This window comes from Rhinoderma darwinii, chromosome 3 (genome assembly GCF_050947455.1).
Source record: "Rhinoderma darwinii isolate aRhiDar2 chromosome 3, aRhiDar2.hap1, whole genome shotgun sequence".
NCBI classification, from domain to species: domain Eukaryota; kingdom Metazoa; phylum Chordata; class Amphibia; order Anura; family Rhinodermatidae; genus Rhinoderma; species Rhinoderma darwinii.
Genome location: NC_134689.1, coordinates 245,838,946 through 245,856,447, shown reverse-complemented (window position 1 = coordinate 245,856,447; position 17,502 = coordinate 245,838,946). Strand labels below are relative to the sequence as shown.

Sequence of the window (17,502 nt, the reverse complement as noted above, 5' to 3'; positions counted from 1 at the left end):
TTCCTCAGCAAATGCCATCCCAAAAAGGAAATATGGGCCCTATGGGGCAGCAGCAGCATCATTAGGCTGGGATACTTTTCCTTAATGATCACTGTTAATGGACATTGTTAAGGCTTCGTTCACATCTGCGTCAGGCCTTCCGGGAACCCATGAACGGAAACCAAATAGGTTTTGATTTTAATGGTGACGCATATGTTGCAAATGGTTTCCGTTTGTCATTGTTGTGTATGGGTTCCATTGTTTTGACGGAATCAATACCGTGGTTGACTACGCTATTGATTCTGTCAAAACAACGGAACCGTTACACAATGGTGGCAAACGGAAACCATTTCCAACGGATCCTTCACCATTGAAATCAATGGTGATGCAAATGGAAACCTATGGTTTCCGTTTGTTTCAGTTCGGTTTCCGTCCATGGGTTCCCCTGACAGGAAGCTATGATGGAACCAGTGAACAAAGCCTAAAATGTAAGTATGGCTGTATCAGGAAGATACTTCCAAGACAATTTACTTTAATCTGCTAAAAAAAAACAATCTTTTTGCTAGTAGTTATCATCGGCAGATTCTTTTTTAAGGAATTTTCCAACAATTCATATTTATCAACTATCCACAGGATAGGTGAATAATGTATGATCGCTGGAGGCTCCACCACTCGGATCCCCACCAATCTCTAGAACAGGGGCACCGACCCTAGTTACTCCTCACTGCAGGATCGCGGTGAGGAGAATTTTTAATGTGGCGGTGGTCGTGCATGTTTGCTACCACTCCATTTAATGTCTATGGAGCCAACAGAGACAGGTGAGTACAGTGCTCAGCCGTTTCCATCATTACCTTAGACTTAGAGATCGGTGGGGGTCCCAGTGGTGGAGCCCTTAGTTATCATATATTTATCAGCTATCTTGTGGATAGGTGATAAATATTAATTGTGCGAAAACCTTTTTACAATTTTGACAAGTCATGTCATCTGTTGAGGTATCTGGCCTAAAGTGCCCCTTTGGCCTATTATCTCTGTACATCTGCTGCCATGCATTTCTGTATAAATGTACTAATGCAAGGGCATTCTTCAACTGCTGTCCTTGACATTTATATCTCTGCTATACAAACTTTTATTTAGTATGATATCCATGTGCAAGATTGCAGAAATATAAGGCCCCTTTCACAACATGTTCAGGAGATACGCTATCCCATGTTATGGATTTTTCTTCTGTACCAAGTGCCGAGATCCGATACTCCATTTCATAAAAAAAGACATACAAGAAGTGGATCTCCCAAACGTGATGTGAAAGCGACCTAAGCCCCCCTGGTTCTAAACGAATGCGGCGCATGACAACTATGTCCATGAGGTCCGGCAGAAGACATTTTCATCTGAAGCTGTCATTGGAGCAAATCACTGCTGTTTCGGAGGGCTTAGCCAATACCTTTTTAGTCTTCTATACACATATACACGTGCCATTGTCCTGAATATCTTGAGGCAAAACACTCAGAATGAGTTCTTCTTGCCCAGGCTGACACTGACTGTATAAGATTCAATATTACCCTGATGTTTCTTGTCTATATAGCTTGAGTACTAGTTAGCAGCGTAACTATCAGGGTCGCAGGCATAACAACTGCTATGGGGCCCATAGGCTAAGGAGGGTCCACCTCCACTCAAAGGTGGGGTTCAGTTAGTGATCACTGTGGATGATGGAAGAGGTAATGGAGAATGTATTGCAGAACACTCACTGGTAGATCGGGGACAGAGTGGAGGACAAAATAATCATATTTTTTAAAATCAAAGTCCCCAAAATAAGTATACTCGTTGTGGATGGATGTTTAACACAAAACCTATAGATACCACAACAATACAATGTGTAGTCACTAGAAAATATCTTTATTATACATAATAAATATGACCATCATGACCAAAAGATCAAGCTAAACTACAAGTAAAACCAAGAGGACCGTGGTTGGGATAATGATACATGTTACAAATCAAATAATACTACTTATCGAAGACAGTAAATAGTCAAATATAAACTATAAAAGTATACCCCAAATTCAATACCTAGATGACAAGAAGGTTCAAAATACACTATATGGACAAAAGTATTGGGACACACCTCTTAATCATTAGATGCAGGTGTTTCCTTCAGTCCAATTGCCACAGGTGTATAAAATTCAGCACCTAACCATGCAGTCTGACGTTATAAACATTTGTGAAAGAATGGGTCGTTCTAAAGAGATCACTGAATTCCAGCGTGGTTCTGTAATAGGATGCCACAGTTGTAACAAGACAGTTTGTGAAGGGTCTCCCCTCCTAGATATTTTACGATCAACTGTGAGTGATATTATTACAAAGTAGAAGCGTTTAGAAACCACAGCAACTCAGCCATGAAGTGGCAAACCATGTAACGTTACAGACCGGGGTCGCCAAGTGCTGAGGCATATAGGGTATAAAAGTCACCAACGCTTTGCTGACTCAATAACTGCAGATTTCCAAACCTCCTCTGGCATTAACATCCGCACAAAAACTGCCCCGAGAGCTTCATGGCATGGCCTAGCAGCTGCATGCAAGCCTTACATCACAGCAAGCAAGCACAATGCCAAGCGTCAGATGGAGTGGTGTAAAGCAGCCGCCACTGGACTCTGGAGCAGTGGAAATGTGTTCTGTGCGGTGATGAATCACTCTTCTTTATCTGGCAGTCTGGTTAATGAGTCAGGGTTTGTTGAATGCCAGTAGAACGTTACCTGCCTGACTGCATTGTGCCAACTGTAAAGTTTGGTGGAGGAGGGATAATGCCATGGGGTTGTTTTTCAGGGGTCAGCCTAGGCCCTTTAGTTCCAGTGAAGGAAAATCTTATTGCTTCATCATACGAAGGCATTTTGTACAATTGCATGCTTCCAACTTTGTGGGTACAGTTTCGGGAAGGTCCTTTTCTGTTCCAGCATCACTGTGCACAAAGCAAGGTCCATAAAGGCATGGTTGGGTGAGTTTGGTGTAGAAGAATTTGACTTGCCCATACTGACCCCAACCCCATCGAACAACTTTGGGATGAACTAGAACGGAGATCTTGAGCCAGGCCCCCTCATCCAACATCAGTGTCTGACCTCACAAATACTCTTCTGGATGAATGGGCAAAAATTCCCACAGACACACACCAGGATCTTGTAGAAAGTCTTCCCAGAAGAGTTGAAGCTGTTTTAGCTGTAAAGGGGGACAACTCAATATTATTGCCTATGGATTTTGAATAGGATATCCTAAAAGCTCCTCTAGCTATCCCAATACTTTTGTCCATATAGTGTACCTGAATGTAAAAATACTAACCAGAGTAAGGCATGATCAATAAATGACAATTCTTAAACTCGCTTGCTGCTGAAGACGGTCATAGTGCATTGGGGGCTCTATTCCAATTTTTGTGTTATCATCTGCCTAAAGTTAATTTTACAATTACCGACATGATTGGCCAGTGACGTCCATGTAGAAGCAGTTGTAAGCGGCACCAATGTTCCTATCTTAGGGAGTTCACAGGCGTGAAATTCAGTAATCACAACTGGGTCCAATCCAATAGTATGAAGTAGAAATTCTGCCAGCATCCAAAGTTAAATGTTACATTTTTATTGGTTTCAACATATAGACCACAATGTTTTAGTCCATGCAGGGGACTTTCTCAAGTGTCAATAAAAGTCTGTCCTCCTCCCCAATCGGCAGATGACTTACTGGTGCCCTTCTTCGTCTTTCAATCCATCTCTGATAAAGCGAAGGATTAAAATATAAAGTCTGAGGGAACGATCATTTACGTCGTCCTGATATCTTTGCAGTTGTAGATAAGTCGCACTGAATGTAACATTTGGATGATTTACTTACATTTATATCTTGTATCTATGTTGAGAGAAAACCATAGATTGCCAAGCCAACAAGACGCAGTTACAGATATGTATGTGTCAATATGATAGAGCTACTATGTTGTTACACAATAGATGTTGCACCACTATGACACTAAGGCCCTGTTCGCACGGAGGAATTTGCCGGCAGAAAATATCTGAATGAATTTTGAGGCAGATTTTGACCTTCCTGCACTTTCTTGCCGCGGTTTTCGCCGCTCATTCATTTTAATGGGAGTTCAGAGGCGGAACCGTGGCAAGAAAGAACATTCCTTTTTATTCCCCACGAGCGGCTAAAAGCTGCCGCGGGAAAAAAACGCCTTTGTGTTTTTTATGGCGCTGATTCCGACGCAGTTTACTCAAAATCAGTGCCAAAAAAATCTGGGTGAACTAGCCCTGAGAAGCAAACTAAGACATATGCAGTGAGTTAGAGAGTTGGCCCAGGTTCTGTTCCAATATGGAGGGATCAAAATGATTTCTGTTTAAAAAAAAACAAAACACATGGATTGTGATATATAATGTTTGACTATGTATTTTTTTTAATTCTCTATTGCTATAGTATTGTACACATTCACCGATCAACCATAACATTCAAAACAACATTGATTATGTATTTACATTGGCACCTGTCAAGGTGTGGGATATATTAGGCAGCAAGTGAATATTCCGTTCTTGAAGTTAATGTGTTGGAAAGAAGAAATGTGGGTAAGGCCCCATGCCCACTTCAGTATTTTCCTTCAGGGTACTAGCCGTTTTTCTGACGGCTAGCACCCTGACCCATTCATTTCAATGGGGCCATGCACATTTCTGTTTTTTTGACGGTCCGTTGCTCCGTTCCGATCCAAAGTAGAGCATGTCCTACTTTGGTCTGGGATTCCGTGACCGTGAGGCCCATGCAAGTCAATGGGGCCGTCAAAAAAACTGAAGGCACACGGAAGGCATCCACTAATACACTAATCGGCAGCCACTTGTCTCTATCAATCACTGATAGAGAAAAGAGGCTGCTGATTAAAAATAAAATAAAAATCAGTTCATACTTACCCGGTCGTTGTCTTGGCGACGAGTCCCTCTTCTTCCTCCAGTCCGACCTTCCAGAATGACGCGTCAGCCTGTGATTGGCTGCAGAGGCCGCTGCAGCCTGTGATTGGCTGCAGAGGCGGTCACGTGGGATGAAGCGTCATCCCTGGAGGTCGGCCTTCTGACGTCACCCTGACGTGCGTGACCGCCACTACAGCCTGTGATTGGCTGCAGCGGCGACATGGATGAAACGTCATCGCTGGAGGCCGGACAGGAGGAAAGTAAGTATGAATTTTTTTTTATTTTTTATTACATTAAAATTTTATTCGCCGAGCATGGTACTGTCCAGGGTGCTGAAAGAGTTACCGCCGATCAGTGCAGCCCATTAACTCTTTCAGTACCCTGGACAGTACCATGCCTGGCGCACGGAAATGGAAACACGGAGTGCACACGGCCGATAAAACAGACACACGGATCCGTCAAAAATGGCAGTGAAAACCGTGTCGCAAGTGTGCACGAGGCCTAAGTGTAAGGATCAGCGACTCTGACAAGGGCCAAATTGTGATGACTAGACAACTTGGTAAGAGCATCTTCAAAATGGCAGATCTTGTGGGGTGTTCCCAGTGTGCAGTGGTTAGTACCTACCAAAAGTGGTCCACGGAAGGACAACCGGTTAACCTGTATCAGGGTCACGGATGCCCAAGGCTCATTGATGCGTGTGCGGAGTGAGGGCTAGCCCATCTGGTTCAAACCCACAGAAGAGCTACTGTAGCACAAATTGATAAGAAAGTTACTCATGGCTATGATAGAAAGGTGTCAGAACACAGTGCATTGTAGATTTCTACATTTTGCAGGCTAACCCCTGCTGCGGCTAACCTCTGTTCATTGTAGAAAGCGCCTACAATGGATGTGTGACCATCATAACTGGACCATGGAGCAATTGAAAAAGGTGGCCTTGTCTGGTGAATCATGTTTTCTTTTTCATCAAGTGGACGGCCTTGTGCTTCGCTTACCTGGAGAAGTGATGGCACCAGGATGCATTATAGGAAGAAGGCAAGCCGGCGCGGAGGCAGTGTGATGCTCTGGGCAATGTTTTGCTGGGAACCTTGGGTACTGGCATTCATGTGGATCTTACGTGGACATGTACCACCTATCTAAACATTGTTGCAGACCAAGTACACCCCTTCATGGCAGCATTATTCCTTAATGGCAATCGTCTCTTTCAGCAGGATGATGCTCCCTGACATAGTGCAAATAATGTTCAGAAGTTGCGAAAGGGGTTGTGTAGGACTAGAAAAACATGGCTACTTTCTTCCAGAAAGAGCGCCACACCTGTCCACTGGTTACGTGTTGTGTTGCATCTCTGCTCCATTCACTTCAATAGAGTTCAGCTGCAATTCCGCCAATGGATAGATGTGGCAGTTTCTCGTAGAAAGCAGCCATGTTTTTCTTATCTTGGATAACCCCCTTAAATTCGCTTCTGCTATCATCTTCGGGCCAGATACCACAGAACACCTTCAGTGGTCTTGTGGAGTCTGTGCCTCGAAGGGTCACAGCTGATTTGGTAGACAAATGTGGAACTACACAATATTAGGCAGGTGGTTTTATTGTTTTGGCTGATTATTTTCTTGTTTATAATTGGATACACATATTGGGACCTTATCTGATTGATTAACTTATTGATAACATTATATACCCTGACTGAGAACACTTTTTTTGACACTTTGGGCGCGTGGGTTGAACCATTGTGTCATTGATGCGCTGGAACCATTAAAAATGAACTTTAACTTCGGTGGTATTTCTACTTTATACGCATATAGATAAGTTTTTTCTCTTATCTTCCCGAAGAACATTTTAAAGATTAATTACCATCACACAAAATGTAATGCATTCGCTCTGCAGGGAACTGCAACACTGCTGTATTCAAATGGTTGGGGCCATGCTGCAGTTGACTGCACATCGAAGTGACCAGGAGCCACACTATGCAGGGAAAATCAGTAAAGGGGTTGCAGCCCCTTTATTATCCGGATCGGTGGGGGGGGGGGGGCCCGACAGTCTGACCCTCATCGATCACAAAGTGATGGCATAACCTAGCAATATGCTATCACTTTGTGTGGAGGGAGTAACCCATCAATGGCATTTCTTAGGCAGGGACTTCTACTGAAAAAATGTACCACCTATGATGTTTTATATATTTGATGTATAAAGAGTGCATAAATGCAGGGGGGTTTTATTTTGAACATTTAGGAAGTAATTATTAGTTATATTTTTGGCTAATGTAATGTGGAAACCTAATGCTTTCTATAAGGACTAGTTTTAAGATTGCTTTTTGATTTGCAGGCTTCGTTTCAAAGATCTAACAGTCATGACAAGGTTCGAAAGATTGTGGCCGAAGAAGGGCGTACTGCTAGAAACCTGATAGCCTGGAGTGTCCCTCTGGAGAGCAAAGAAAATGAAGGTGCTGACATAAGTGTAGAATTTGATAAATCTATTGGGGAGACACAATGTAGGGGTGGCTGTGCATGTGTGCTGCTTTCTCCATTGGAATCTATGGTGTATTCTGCGGATGGGCCATACATTTTTTAGGATGGGGAAACTACTTAAAAGTGCTTGCTGTGCATGTTATACATCCCTTCCAAAGATAGTAGAGTTGTAATATTTCCATGGAAGAGAAAGCCTATATGGCCGTAATCTTCTCTAAAACCAATTATGTGAACTTGTCCTTTATAATACGTCCGTGCTACGCTCGTGATATTCCCGCGCGTCGCACGGACCTGTGTTAGTCAATGGGGCCGTTCAGACTGTCAGTGATTTTCACGCAGCGTATGTCCGCTGCGTAAAACTCACGACATGTCCTATATTTGCCCCTTTTTCGCACATCACGCACCCATTGAAGTCAATGGGTGCGTAAAAACCGCGCACGGCCTCTGGACGCACTTCCGTGATGCACGCTACAGTAGTCAAAACTATGAATGCAAACAGAAAAGCACCACGTGCTTTTCTGGTTACAATCATAAAAACAGAGTGTCATAATGATGGCGGCTGCGCGAAAATCACGCAGCCACGCATCATGCGCTGCTGACACACGTAGCTTTTATGGACCTTTTGCGCGCGCATAACGCCGCATTTTTTGCGTGCGCAAAACGCACACGCTCGTGTGAATCCGGCCTAATACACTCATAAAATATAATGTGCCATTTCAGAGGTGGGCACTGCCCGTTTCATGAATACCAACTACAGTGTTGCTCCACTTCAAAGGTACTTTCCTGAGGGTGACGTGACATAAACTCGAGATTAGAATTTGCACATTGGCTACGCAGTGAAGTTACACGCCAATAAAAAGTTGAGAATACCTTTTGTATCAGGGCTTATTTAGACGAACGTGTAATACGTCCGTGCAACACGCTTTATTTTCATTCGCCTTGTACGGACCTATGTTAGTCTATGGGGCCTTTCAGACAGTCTGTGATTTTCACACAGCGTGTGTCCACTGCGTAAAACTCACGGCGTGTCATATTTGTGCGTTGTTCGCGCATCACGCACCCATTAAAGTCAATGGGTGCTTGAAAATCACGCGCAGCACACGGAAGCACTTCCGTGTGACGCGCGTGATTCGCGCAACAGCAGTTAAAGTGTCATAATGTTATAGTGTCATAATGATGGCGGCTGCGCGAAAATCACGCAGCCACGCATCATACGGGGCTGACACACGGAACTGTTAAGTACCTTTTGCACGCGCAAAACGCACATGCTCGTGTAAATCCGGCCACACGACAACATTTCATGGTCACACAAGCTGCTCAAGGAACCCCCAAATTCCCCTGATACATATTCTCTGCCCAATATTGTCGTGCAGCCTGCCCATGTTAAAATATCAAAGCGACAGTGATGGAGCGAGAGGAGATATACAATAATAGGACAGAACGGCAATAAGGACTCCTCTTCTATTTTGTGTGGTTACCTCAGTCCGCACTGGAAGACTCTGTGCCCTGGATCTAGGTCATGTATTGATCATGGGAAACACATCTCCTTCCAAGGGGCTGTCAGTGGTCAGGTTACACGGGAAGAGAATACAAAATCAATGCACAAAATGGGATACATCTCTGGGAAATCAATATCCTTTGTACTGTACAGCCATGAATAAACCATCACATGGCCTCTGCCTGCTTGGAGCTTAGTGTTCTCACTATGGGACAGGATGAGGTCGAGCGCTAGGACTTGTTGTTATCATTATCAGTGATTGTATTCCTTATATCTTTATTCCAGCCAGTAAATATTTCTTGACCAGTCCTCATTTACACTTGGAGATAGTAATGTAGCAATGAGCTACCACATAAAAGAAAAAACAAAACCACAGGAAAAATCTTTCTAGTACATGGATACATGGAAAGAAAAGGCAAAGTATGAGGCTCTGCGCTGCATTGTGTGGATGGAACTTTTTTTTAGCCACTAAAACCCTTGATTGTAAAATCTGTCTCTTGCGGTAAAAAATGTGGCCATGTATCTTTATTTTCCACTTGTTCCAGACAAGTAAAGGAGTCAACCTATTTAAAGAGGCTCTGTCACCAGATTTTGCAACCAGATTTTACTATTCTAAATAATCCTTAGTGGGCACAGTCAGCAGCAAAAATTACTCTTATCCTTTATGTTTTTCTTCACAGTAAAACCCAAGTGGCCATGTGGAAAGCCTAAGCGAGGAACCCATGGAACGCACAAACCTCCTAAACTGGTAATTGTCATATTTTGCTTATATGTAGAGCAGTGGTGGGCAGCAGGCAGTCCGCAGCCTGGGAGTCACATGGGCACGGCAGATCCTGGCTCCCCTTATCCTATTGCGTGTATATAGCGTGTTGCAGAGGAAAGATGGCTATACATGCCATGCCATGTCACCGTCCATTAGAGTCAAGGGCTTCATCAGAGCCCCCCATTATGTGGCCTGTTTACCACCGCTGAGGTAGATAATGCAAAGTAACACATAGAGGAAAGGCTCATTCAAGTGCACATTTGGAATCTATTTTTTATAATGGGTATTCATCTCCAAATGACTCCCAATTGTAAGAACATGGAATGTCGAGGATGATTTTTTTCTTATCGGGCTGAATAATGTAGCATAGTCTGCCATTATACACCTTCAGAAAAACAGATCTTATACGTTCAGAATCTGTATCATTCTTATTTTATAATTTTTCTTGGTTGGAAGTGGTTTACTTTTGTCCTAGAAAAATACACATGGCGCAATGCAAATTTTCCACAATACAAATAATTTTCAATGAATTGTTCATATGATAGGAAATATCTGTTTGTGTATAACGAAAAACATTGGCGCGCTTGTTGAATGAGGAAAAAATATTTGTCTGTGACCAGATTTAGGGACTGCTCAACAAATAACTACAATGGGAACCTCTGGTTATCACTGGAATTTCTCTTTATCGGAATGTCCAAAATCTATACATATAAACCCATCCTGAAGTCTTAATTCACATACCCTTTTTCCATTTGGGTGGCCAAATTGGATGTCTAAGGGTCCTTTTACAAGGCCAATATGGGCTGTGAAAACAAGTTCTGATCGATGATACAACTTGTTGATCGTCGATCGTTTGTTCCTTTCACAAGGCGCAATGATCGGTTATGTATGGGGATGAGTGATCGTTACTGTGATCGTTACTATGATCGTTCATCCCCATACATTTCCATCATGTCGGTAGCGGATCTCTCTGTTTCCACAGGGATATGTGCTGCTGAGAACGATAATATTTTGCGCTGCATAAATCATAAGATCGTCCTATGAACGAGCGTTTGCTCGTTTATCGACTGACTGCTGCCCTGTTTACACAGGGCAGTGATCAGGCAAACGAGCGTTAATATGAATGCTCGTTTGCCCGTTCATTGGCCCATGCAAAAGGGCCTTAAGGCCTTGTTTACACAGAGTAGATTTGCTGCAGATTTTTCATGCATTTTAGAAGGCTAAACCAGGTCTGCTCTCCTTGATCAAATTATGGTTTTGGCTTAAAAAATGCATGCAAAATCTGCAGCAAATCTATTTTGTGTGAACGAGGCCTTAAAGAGGCTCTGTCACCAGATTCTCAAACCCCTATCTCCTATTGCATGTGATCTGCGCTACAATGTAGATAACAGTAACGTGTTTTTTTTTTTTTTTAAAAACGTTCATTTTTGGCCAAGTTATGAGCTATTTTATATATATATGCAAATGAGCTTTGAAATGGACAACTGGGCGTGTTTTTTTTCGTATGTCCAACTGGGCGTGTATTGTGTTTTTAACTGGTCGTTTTGACTTGTTTTACTAACTGGGCGTTGTGAATAGAAGTGTATGATACTGACGAATCAGTGACCAATCAGCATCAGGATTCTGAATACACATGACGTCCAGGCTGTGGGTCATGTGTATTCATTATCAGGACACTTGTGTATGTGGCTGCACATCGTTCTAGTAAGAACACTATGTGCTGTGTAAATGAATGGAGAAGAGTGCATGATGCTGATTGGTCACTGATTCGTCAGCGTCATACACTTCTATTCACAACGCCCAGTTAGTAAAACAAGTAAACACGCCCAGTTAAAAACACAATACACGCCCAGTTGGACATACGAAAAAAAACACGCCCAGTTGTCCATTTCAAACCTCATTTGCATATATATATATATATATATATAAAATAGCTCATAACTTGGCCAAAAATGAACGTTTTAAAAAAAAGAAAACGTTACTGTTATCTACATTGCAGCGCCGATCACATGCAATAGGAGATAGGGATTTGAGAATCTGGTGACAGAGCCTCTTTAAGGCCCTTTTACATGGGCCAATGATCGGGCAAACGAGCGTTCATACGAACAAGGCCTTACTGTTCGCATTTGGAGTTTTATATTTCTACGCATACATCATTGTTAGAATCTGTAAGGGACTTTCTTATTATTTACCTACTGTATTTATTATAACTGTACCATGTCACCATCTCAGAACTCCTAAATGACTTTTACTATCATTGTGAAAAATAATCCCGTGTAACTTTTCTAAACTGCTTTAAGTTATTAATGTACGAATGACGTTTCATTTCCTTCTCGTTGTCAATGGAAGGGTTAAATACTGTTTAAAGTGCAGTAAAGACAACACAGGGATTGCACGGCAGAAGTTATTTGCTGCGCTGGCATAACAAGGCCCCAGCTTTACTTAGCGGTGCATTAGTGAGCTCATCACTCATTCTTGCAGCCGGAAGCCGACGCTGGGAGTTCTCGGGGTTGTTGATAGACCCATAATCTCAGGCAAGAAAGATTAATTGAAATGAGAGGACTGTTTATGATATTTCATGGCTGCCCGAGATAAGCAAGTTTATTTTACATTCATTAATCCAAAGGGAATAAATCATCACAACAGAAGTTTATTCCTCAATCTCTTTAGGAAATGTTGACTTTGTGGGACAGAATGGGTTTTATGGCAATTCTTCCTCTTAAGACAAAATGAGATTTTTGTAGAAATTTAAAGTGTTAATAATGGAACATTACCTGACCGTGGCCATATTTGACTTTATCCTGATTTGTTTATGTGATTATGTATGCAATGAAAGCTAATGATGATTCGCGATTTAGGGGAAACTCCGTTTTAAAGTTTATGTCTTAGTCCTATTTCAATTGGAAATCACAGTCAATTATTTGTGAGAAATCAGTTTGTTCAGAGAATATTAACCTAAATATTCTTCATGCCCTCCGACAACAGAGGTAGCCAGGGATTTGTAGTTCCACATTTGCCGATTAAAGGGTAAAAAAACTTTCCACAAACTTCTGACATTGATCGGTGGGGGTCCGAGCACTGAGACCACCACCGGTCACTAAAACGATGCGGCAGAAGCGCTCAGGTGAGAGCTGAGCCGCTTAGTTTCTGATGACGTTTTTTGAAAGTTTAGTTACCCTTTAACAACAAGTGACCTTTTTTACAATGTAGTGTTGGCACTTAGAATAGGTGAGATTAAAAAGTCGTAAAAATAAATAAGAACGTGGCATCTGCACACCAGATAAAACCAAAAGCACTATAAATTCCCTAATAAAAATGCAACAAATTTCACCATTCGTGTGCGACATTAGATAGATTTGGCACAAAATTTATTTTAATAAACTGTTGCAAAAAAAATAAGACTGACACAGAATAAGCCAACGTTGATATATGTAGCATTGGTCCTAAAATCTTTTAGTCAAATTGTTTTTTGGTTGTATTATTTCTTCCCACTAGTGTCACAATTATTTGGTTATTCCTGAACAGCAGCTTTTGTTCCATGCTGTCATTTCTTTCACTTCACAGAATAGCTCCTTGCACTGCAAACTGAATGTTATCTCTTCAAATGACAAAAATCAAGACAAGAGCCCATCCAAGACCAGACTTCCCCGGAAAGTGGATCTTCGGGCTCGATACTGGGCATTTCTCTTTGACAATCTCCGGAGAGCTGTGGATGAAATCTATGTAACTTGTGAATCAGACCAAAGTGTTGTTGAATGCAAGGTAATATATAAATATTAATATATGCAGCTAGAGAATTACATACACAATATAACGTGAATATGGTTATGGTTTGCGTTTACCTTGTCAAAGACACTCACTAGTTCTGTGGTGATGTCATTGAGGAGGAAAGTCTTGTCAGGGCAGTACCGAGCAATTTCCTTTTACTGTGTCTGTGGAAAACAGCAGAACTCCCAGACTGTAATTGAAGGAATTAAAAACAAAGATAAGATCCAGGATTTTCCCTAAACCATTATAGCACTTTTATTATGTACCATTTAGAACTGTATTATTTTTTATTATTTTTTGTCACCAAAAGTCCACTTTTGTGAGGTTATCTGTTTTCATGTAACTAAAGCTTAACCAAACAGAGTTGTACAACTTTCCAATATATTTTGTGTTACAAATCCCTGTCTCCTACTGTCAGACAGGGACATTCAGACTGACATCTAGGGACTGAAAATACAAAAAAGCGGTAACAGCACCAGAATATATGAAAAATATAGGAGTGCAAGCCCAACAGGACTAGATCCAACTGTCCCCGACAAATAAAAGAAAGGAGAATCCTTTTGAAAAGTGGAACGTTTTATTCACCCATGCGAAGTTTCAGCTCCTCAAAGCCTTTCTCAAGCAATGGGTCGCCTGGGTGAATAAAAAGTTCCACTTCTTGGATGTGCTGCCTGATTCTCCTTTCTTGCATCTAGGGACTGAAAACCTGTCATGGACATGTCCAATGGACACAGGTATATGGCCTGTAAGGTGTAGAGCTCTCCCTTCTTGTCATGCACCTGTGTCAATTAGACACCATCAAAATTGATTCACTGACAGCAAGCAGAAATCTAGAAGAAATGGTGAGCAATTAGAAATGCTAAATATATTAGAAAGTTGCCAAAACTAGTCATTATACAATGACCAAGGTTTCAAGAGAATGGAACAGCACTACAAAATTAACGGCATGTGCAGGTACGAACCAAACTGAAACCAATGTAAACAAAGAAGAGGCTGCAGAGCTCGTACGAGCGTCACGGCCCCTTCAAACAGCTGATCGTCGGGGTTCTGAGAGTCAGACCCCCACCAATTGGAAAACTAAAAAAAAAAAGTTATGAAGTGTTCTATTATTGTGCAAAAGTAGTTAAATATTTGTAAAAATCCAAATGTGGGCTTGTTTTTTGTGGGATGAGCTTTCTTTTTTTTTCATTTTTTAAATAGAACCATTTTGGGGTAAATATACATTTTTCATGAACGTCACAGCTACTACAAACAGCTGATCGTCGGAGTTGCGAGAGTTGGACCCCCACCAATTGGAAAACTAAAAAAAAAATTATGAATTGTTCTATTATTGTGCAAAAGTAGTTAAACATTAAAAAAAAAGTTATATGTGGGCTTGTTTTTGCGGGATGAGACTTTTAAATAGAAACATTTTGGGGTAAATATAAATTTTTCATTAACTTTTAGTATTTTTGGAGGGGAATGAAAAGAAAAGCAATTCCGCCGTTGGTTTTGCGTTTTCGTTTTTTACATCGTGCACTGTGTGGTTTAAATAACATGTTTTTTTTTATTATAAATGTCGTTACGATTGCGATATCATATATCTGTATGTTTTTTTAACATTTACAAAGCAAAACCACTTTTTATTAAAAAAAGAAATAGTTTTAGCTTTTCTTTGGTTTTTATTGTGCACATTTTTTTTTTAATAAACTCAATTTAACGTCACAATGTGATCATTTGATCGCTTCTGTAATGCTTTAATATACTGAGGTCTCATTCTGTATTTTGCATCAGTATTTTTAAGAAAAAATTAGATTTGGATTCAAAAAAGAGAATTATAAATCCTTCAATTATATTTCCCCTGTTTTTAGGAAATACTGACTAAATCTGCAATGTGAGAATGAGGCCTTAGTATATCAAAACATTATTTCCTGTCCATAAACTGAGAGGCAATCTATTAGAGGTTATTAATCGGCCGTGGGACGGACGTTTTTTTAACGGCTTTCCCACGGCTGCATTAAAATCAAGGTACTTCTATGGGACTATTCACACGGCCGTTTTTTTTAATGGACCGTGTGAATGGCCTGTGAAAAAAATAAGACATGTCCTCTTTTTGCCCATTTTCACAGATCCCTCAATAGTCTCAACTCTATGAGGGATCTGTGAAATTGGGTCCCGCACGGATGCAAATCGTCCGTTTTTCAATAATAAGCTCTTAGGTCGTACCTTTGGCACAGGCTAATAGGCATATAGCAATGGTAGGCCTAGCAGACTTTGTTAGGCCTCCAGCTGCCATAGTAACCCATCTGCACCCCGCGAATGCCTGTCGAGCACCAATGGGGTGATAAAGGTTCCTCCTCCCTTTGGCTAACCACCTAGATGCCGCATTAGTTTTTTACTAAAACATTTAAGGGTTTAAACAGACAAAAAACTAAAACCTGACAATTCAGGTATGACTGCAAATCACCCCAATAACTCCTCCATCCCCAAGTCAAACTCAAAGAAGTCTAGATATCTGAGATATGGGAAGTTTGTTGGTAGGCTTCTTACACTGGAGAGCCACTGATCACTGGTGATTTCCTTCTCCTAACTAATAAACTAATAGGCCCTGAAGGTTCAACTAAATCTATTTTTTTATTTGTTAACCCTGTAGAATACCACGATGACCACCAGCTTTCCACTGTGATGGATCTGCCAAAAATGACCATATTACAGGTTATAGAAATGTGGGACAGTCTGAGCCCATAATCATTTGCTTTATTCCTCTGTTTAGCTGTAGGTGGCGCTATTGTAATTCTTGTGCATTGTCTTTCTACTCACTGACTAAACAAAATCTTGGCAGTATCATTTGCAGTCCACCTTGAATCATTTTTGATTTGTCATTGGTGACGTGAATTTTTTTTATTTTCCAATGGTAGTTTTTTGTGTGATACATATTTTCAGAAGATTGTGAGCAGAAGATTTGCCTCGTCTGTTTTTACCTGACACTACTGGTTACTCACTTTTATCTAATACCTTACATTTTACATTGGGCTACTTTTATATTTATTTGCTGAACTGTACTTTTATTTTATTGCCTAACAGTAAATTTCACTGCGCCATTCGGAATGACATATGACAGATTCTAAAAATGGAATACTTTTACTCAGTTTCTAACGGCATCTCTTTTCCATGTCTTTTCTATCAGTTTCACAAATACAATTTAACCTTCAGAGACAAGGCCGCTTGGACCTTTTTCCGCTTATTCTCAGAGGTCGCTGGTCTTGTGTATCCTATAGGTAGGGCAATTTCCACAGCTTCAGCACCAGTATTATCTGCAGCGAGAAGCATTGTAGGTGAATAAGAGAGCTGTATTGATGTGCAGGGCCCTGGGGTCCTGGCGTCTTGGTATAGAGTGTCATCAGGACAAAGAGATGGCGCCAACAGTCCTGCCGTGCGCGCCAGTGACTAGAATTAATTACAAACCAATCGAATCCGTTGCAGCCAATTGGTAAACTAATTGGTAACTTAAGCTGGGTATCTAGCTGTGGTGACCCGGGATGGGGGAGGGAGGACCCTGAGAGACACTTTTGTCCATCTGCGGGCGAGATGTCCGGAGAAAGATATGCATGAGTGACGGAGCCCCCTACTGCTGCTTGTCCTGTTTGTATTCCCTTGTTCGGAAAACATGGCTTGTGTTACAGCTCTCAATGTATGAAGTCGGATCAACCTGATAAGTTGTACAGAGCAGTCCTTCAAGCAGGTATCTGCATGGGAGATGATCTCTCATTTACAAGCAGATGGGGCTATGCTACTGCAAATTAGGACTAATGGCAGGTCTGCGACAACCACAATTGTAGGAAAATGCATTTTAATCGAACTATTCCAGATGATGAACAAGGTAATGCAGTGTTGAATAGGAAACTACATTCTACTGTAATCTTCAGCAGAAACACAAGAGTTTAGAGCAGGTTCAAAGCCCATACTATGTCCTGGCACTCTCTAAATGTCATTTTATAATGGCCTGTGATCATCGTCTTTATTTCAGATTCTACAGTTTTGTGTTACAATACCATATTAATACAAAGAAGAAAATTACATTGTGACTTATTTGTATTTATAAAGATTGAGTACAATAGATACAGCGTTCATATT

General features: G+C 41.2%; 1 protein-coding gene across 2 annotated transcripts in view; it reads left to right on the top strand.

Annotated features, from left to right (window-relative positions):
* SCAPER (S-phase cyclin A associated protein in the ER) overlaps positions 1 to 17,502 on the top strand; it is a 217,718-nt gene that overhangs the window by 12,843 nt on the left and 187,373 nt on the right. For both annotated transcript variants that reach the window (XM_075857645.1, XM_075857644.1), the window contains exons 2-4: positions 7,218 to 7,335; positions 9,539 to 9,606; positions 13,186 to 13,383. In XM_075857645.1, the coding sequence (XP_075713760.1) occupies positions 7,218 to 7,335; positions 9,539 to 9,606; positions 13,186 to 13,383 (384 nt within the window). The remainder of the gene's footprint in view (positions 1 to 7,217; positions 7,336 to 9,538; positions 9,607 to 13,185; positions 13,384 to 17,502) is intronic.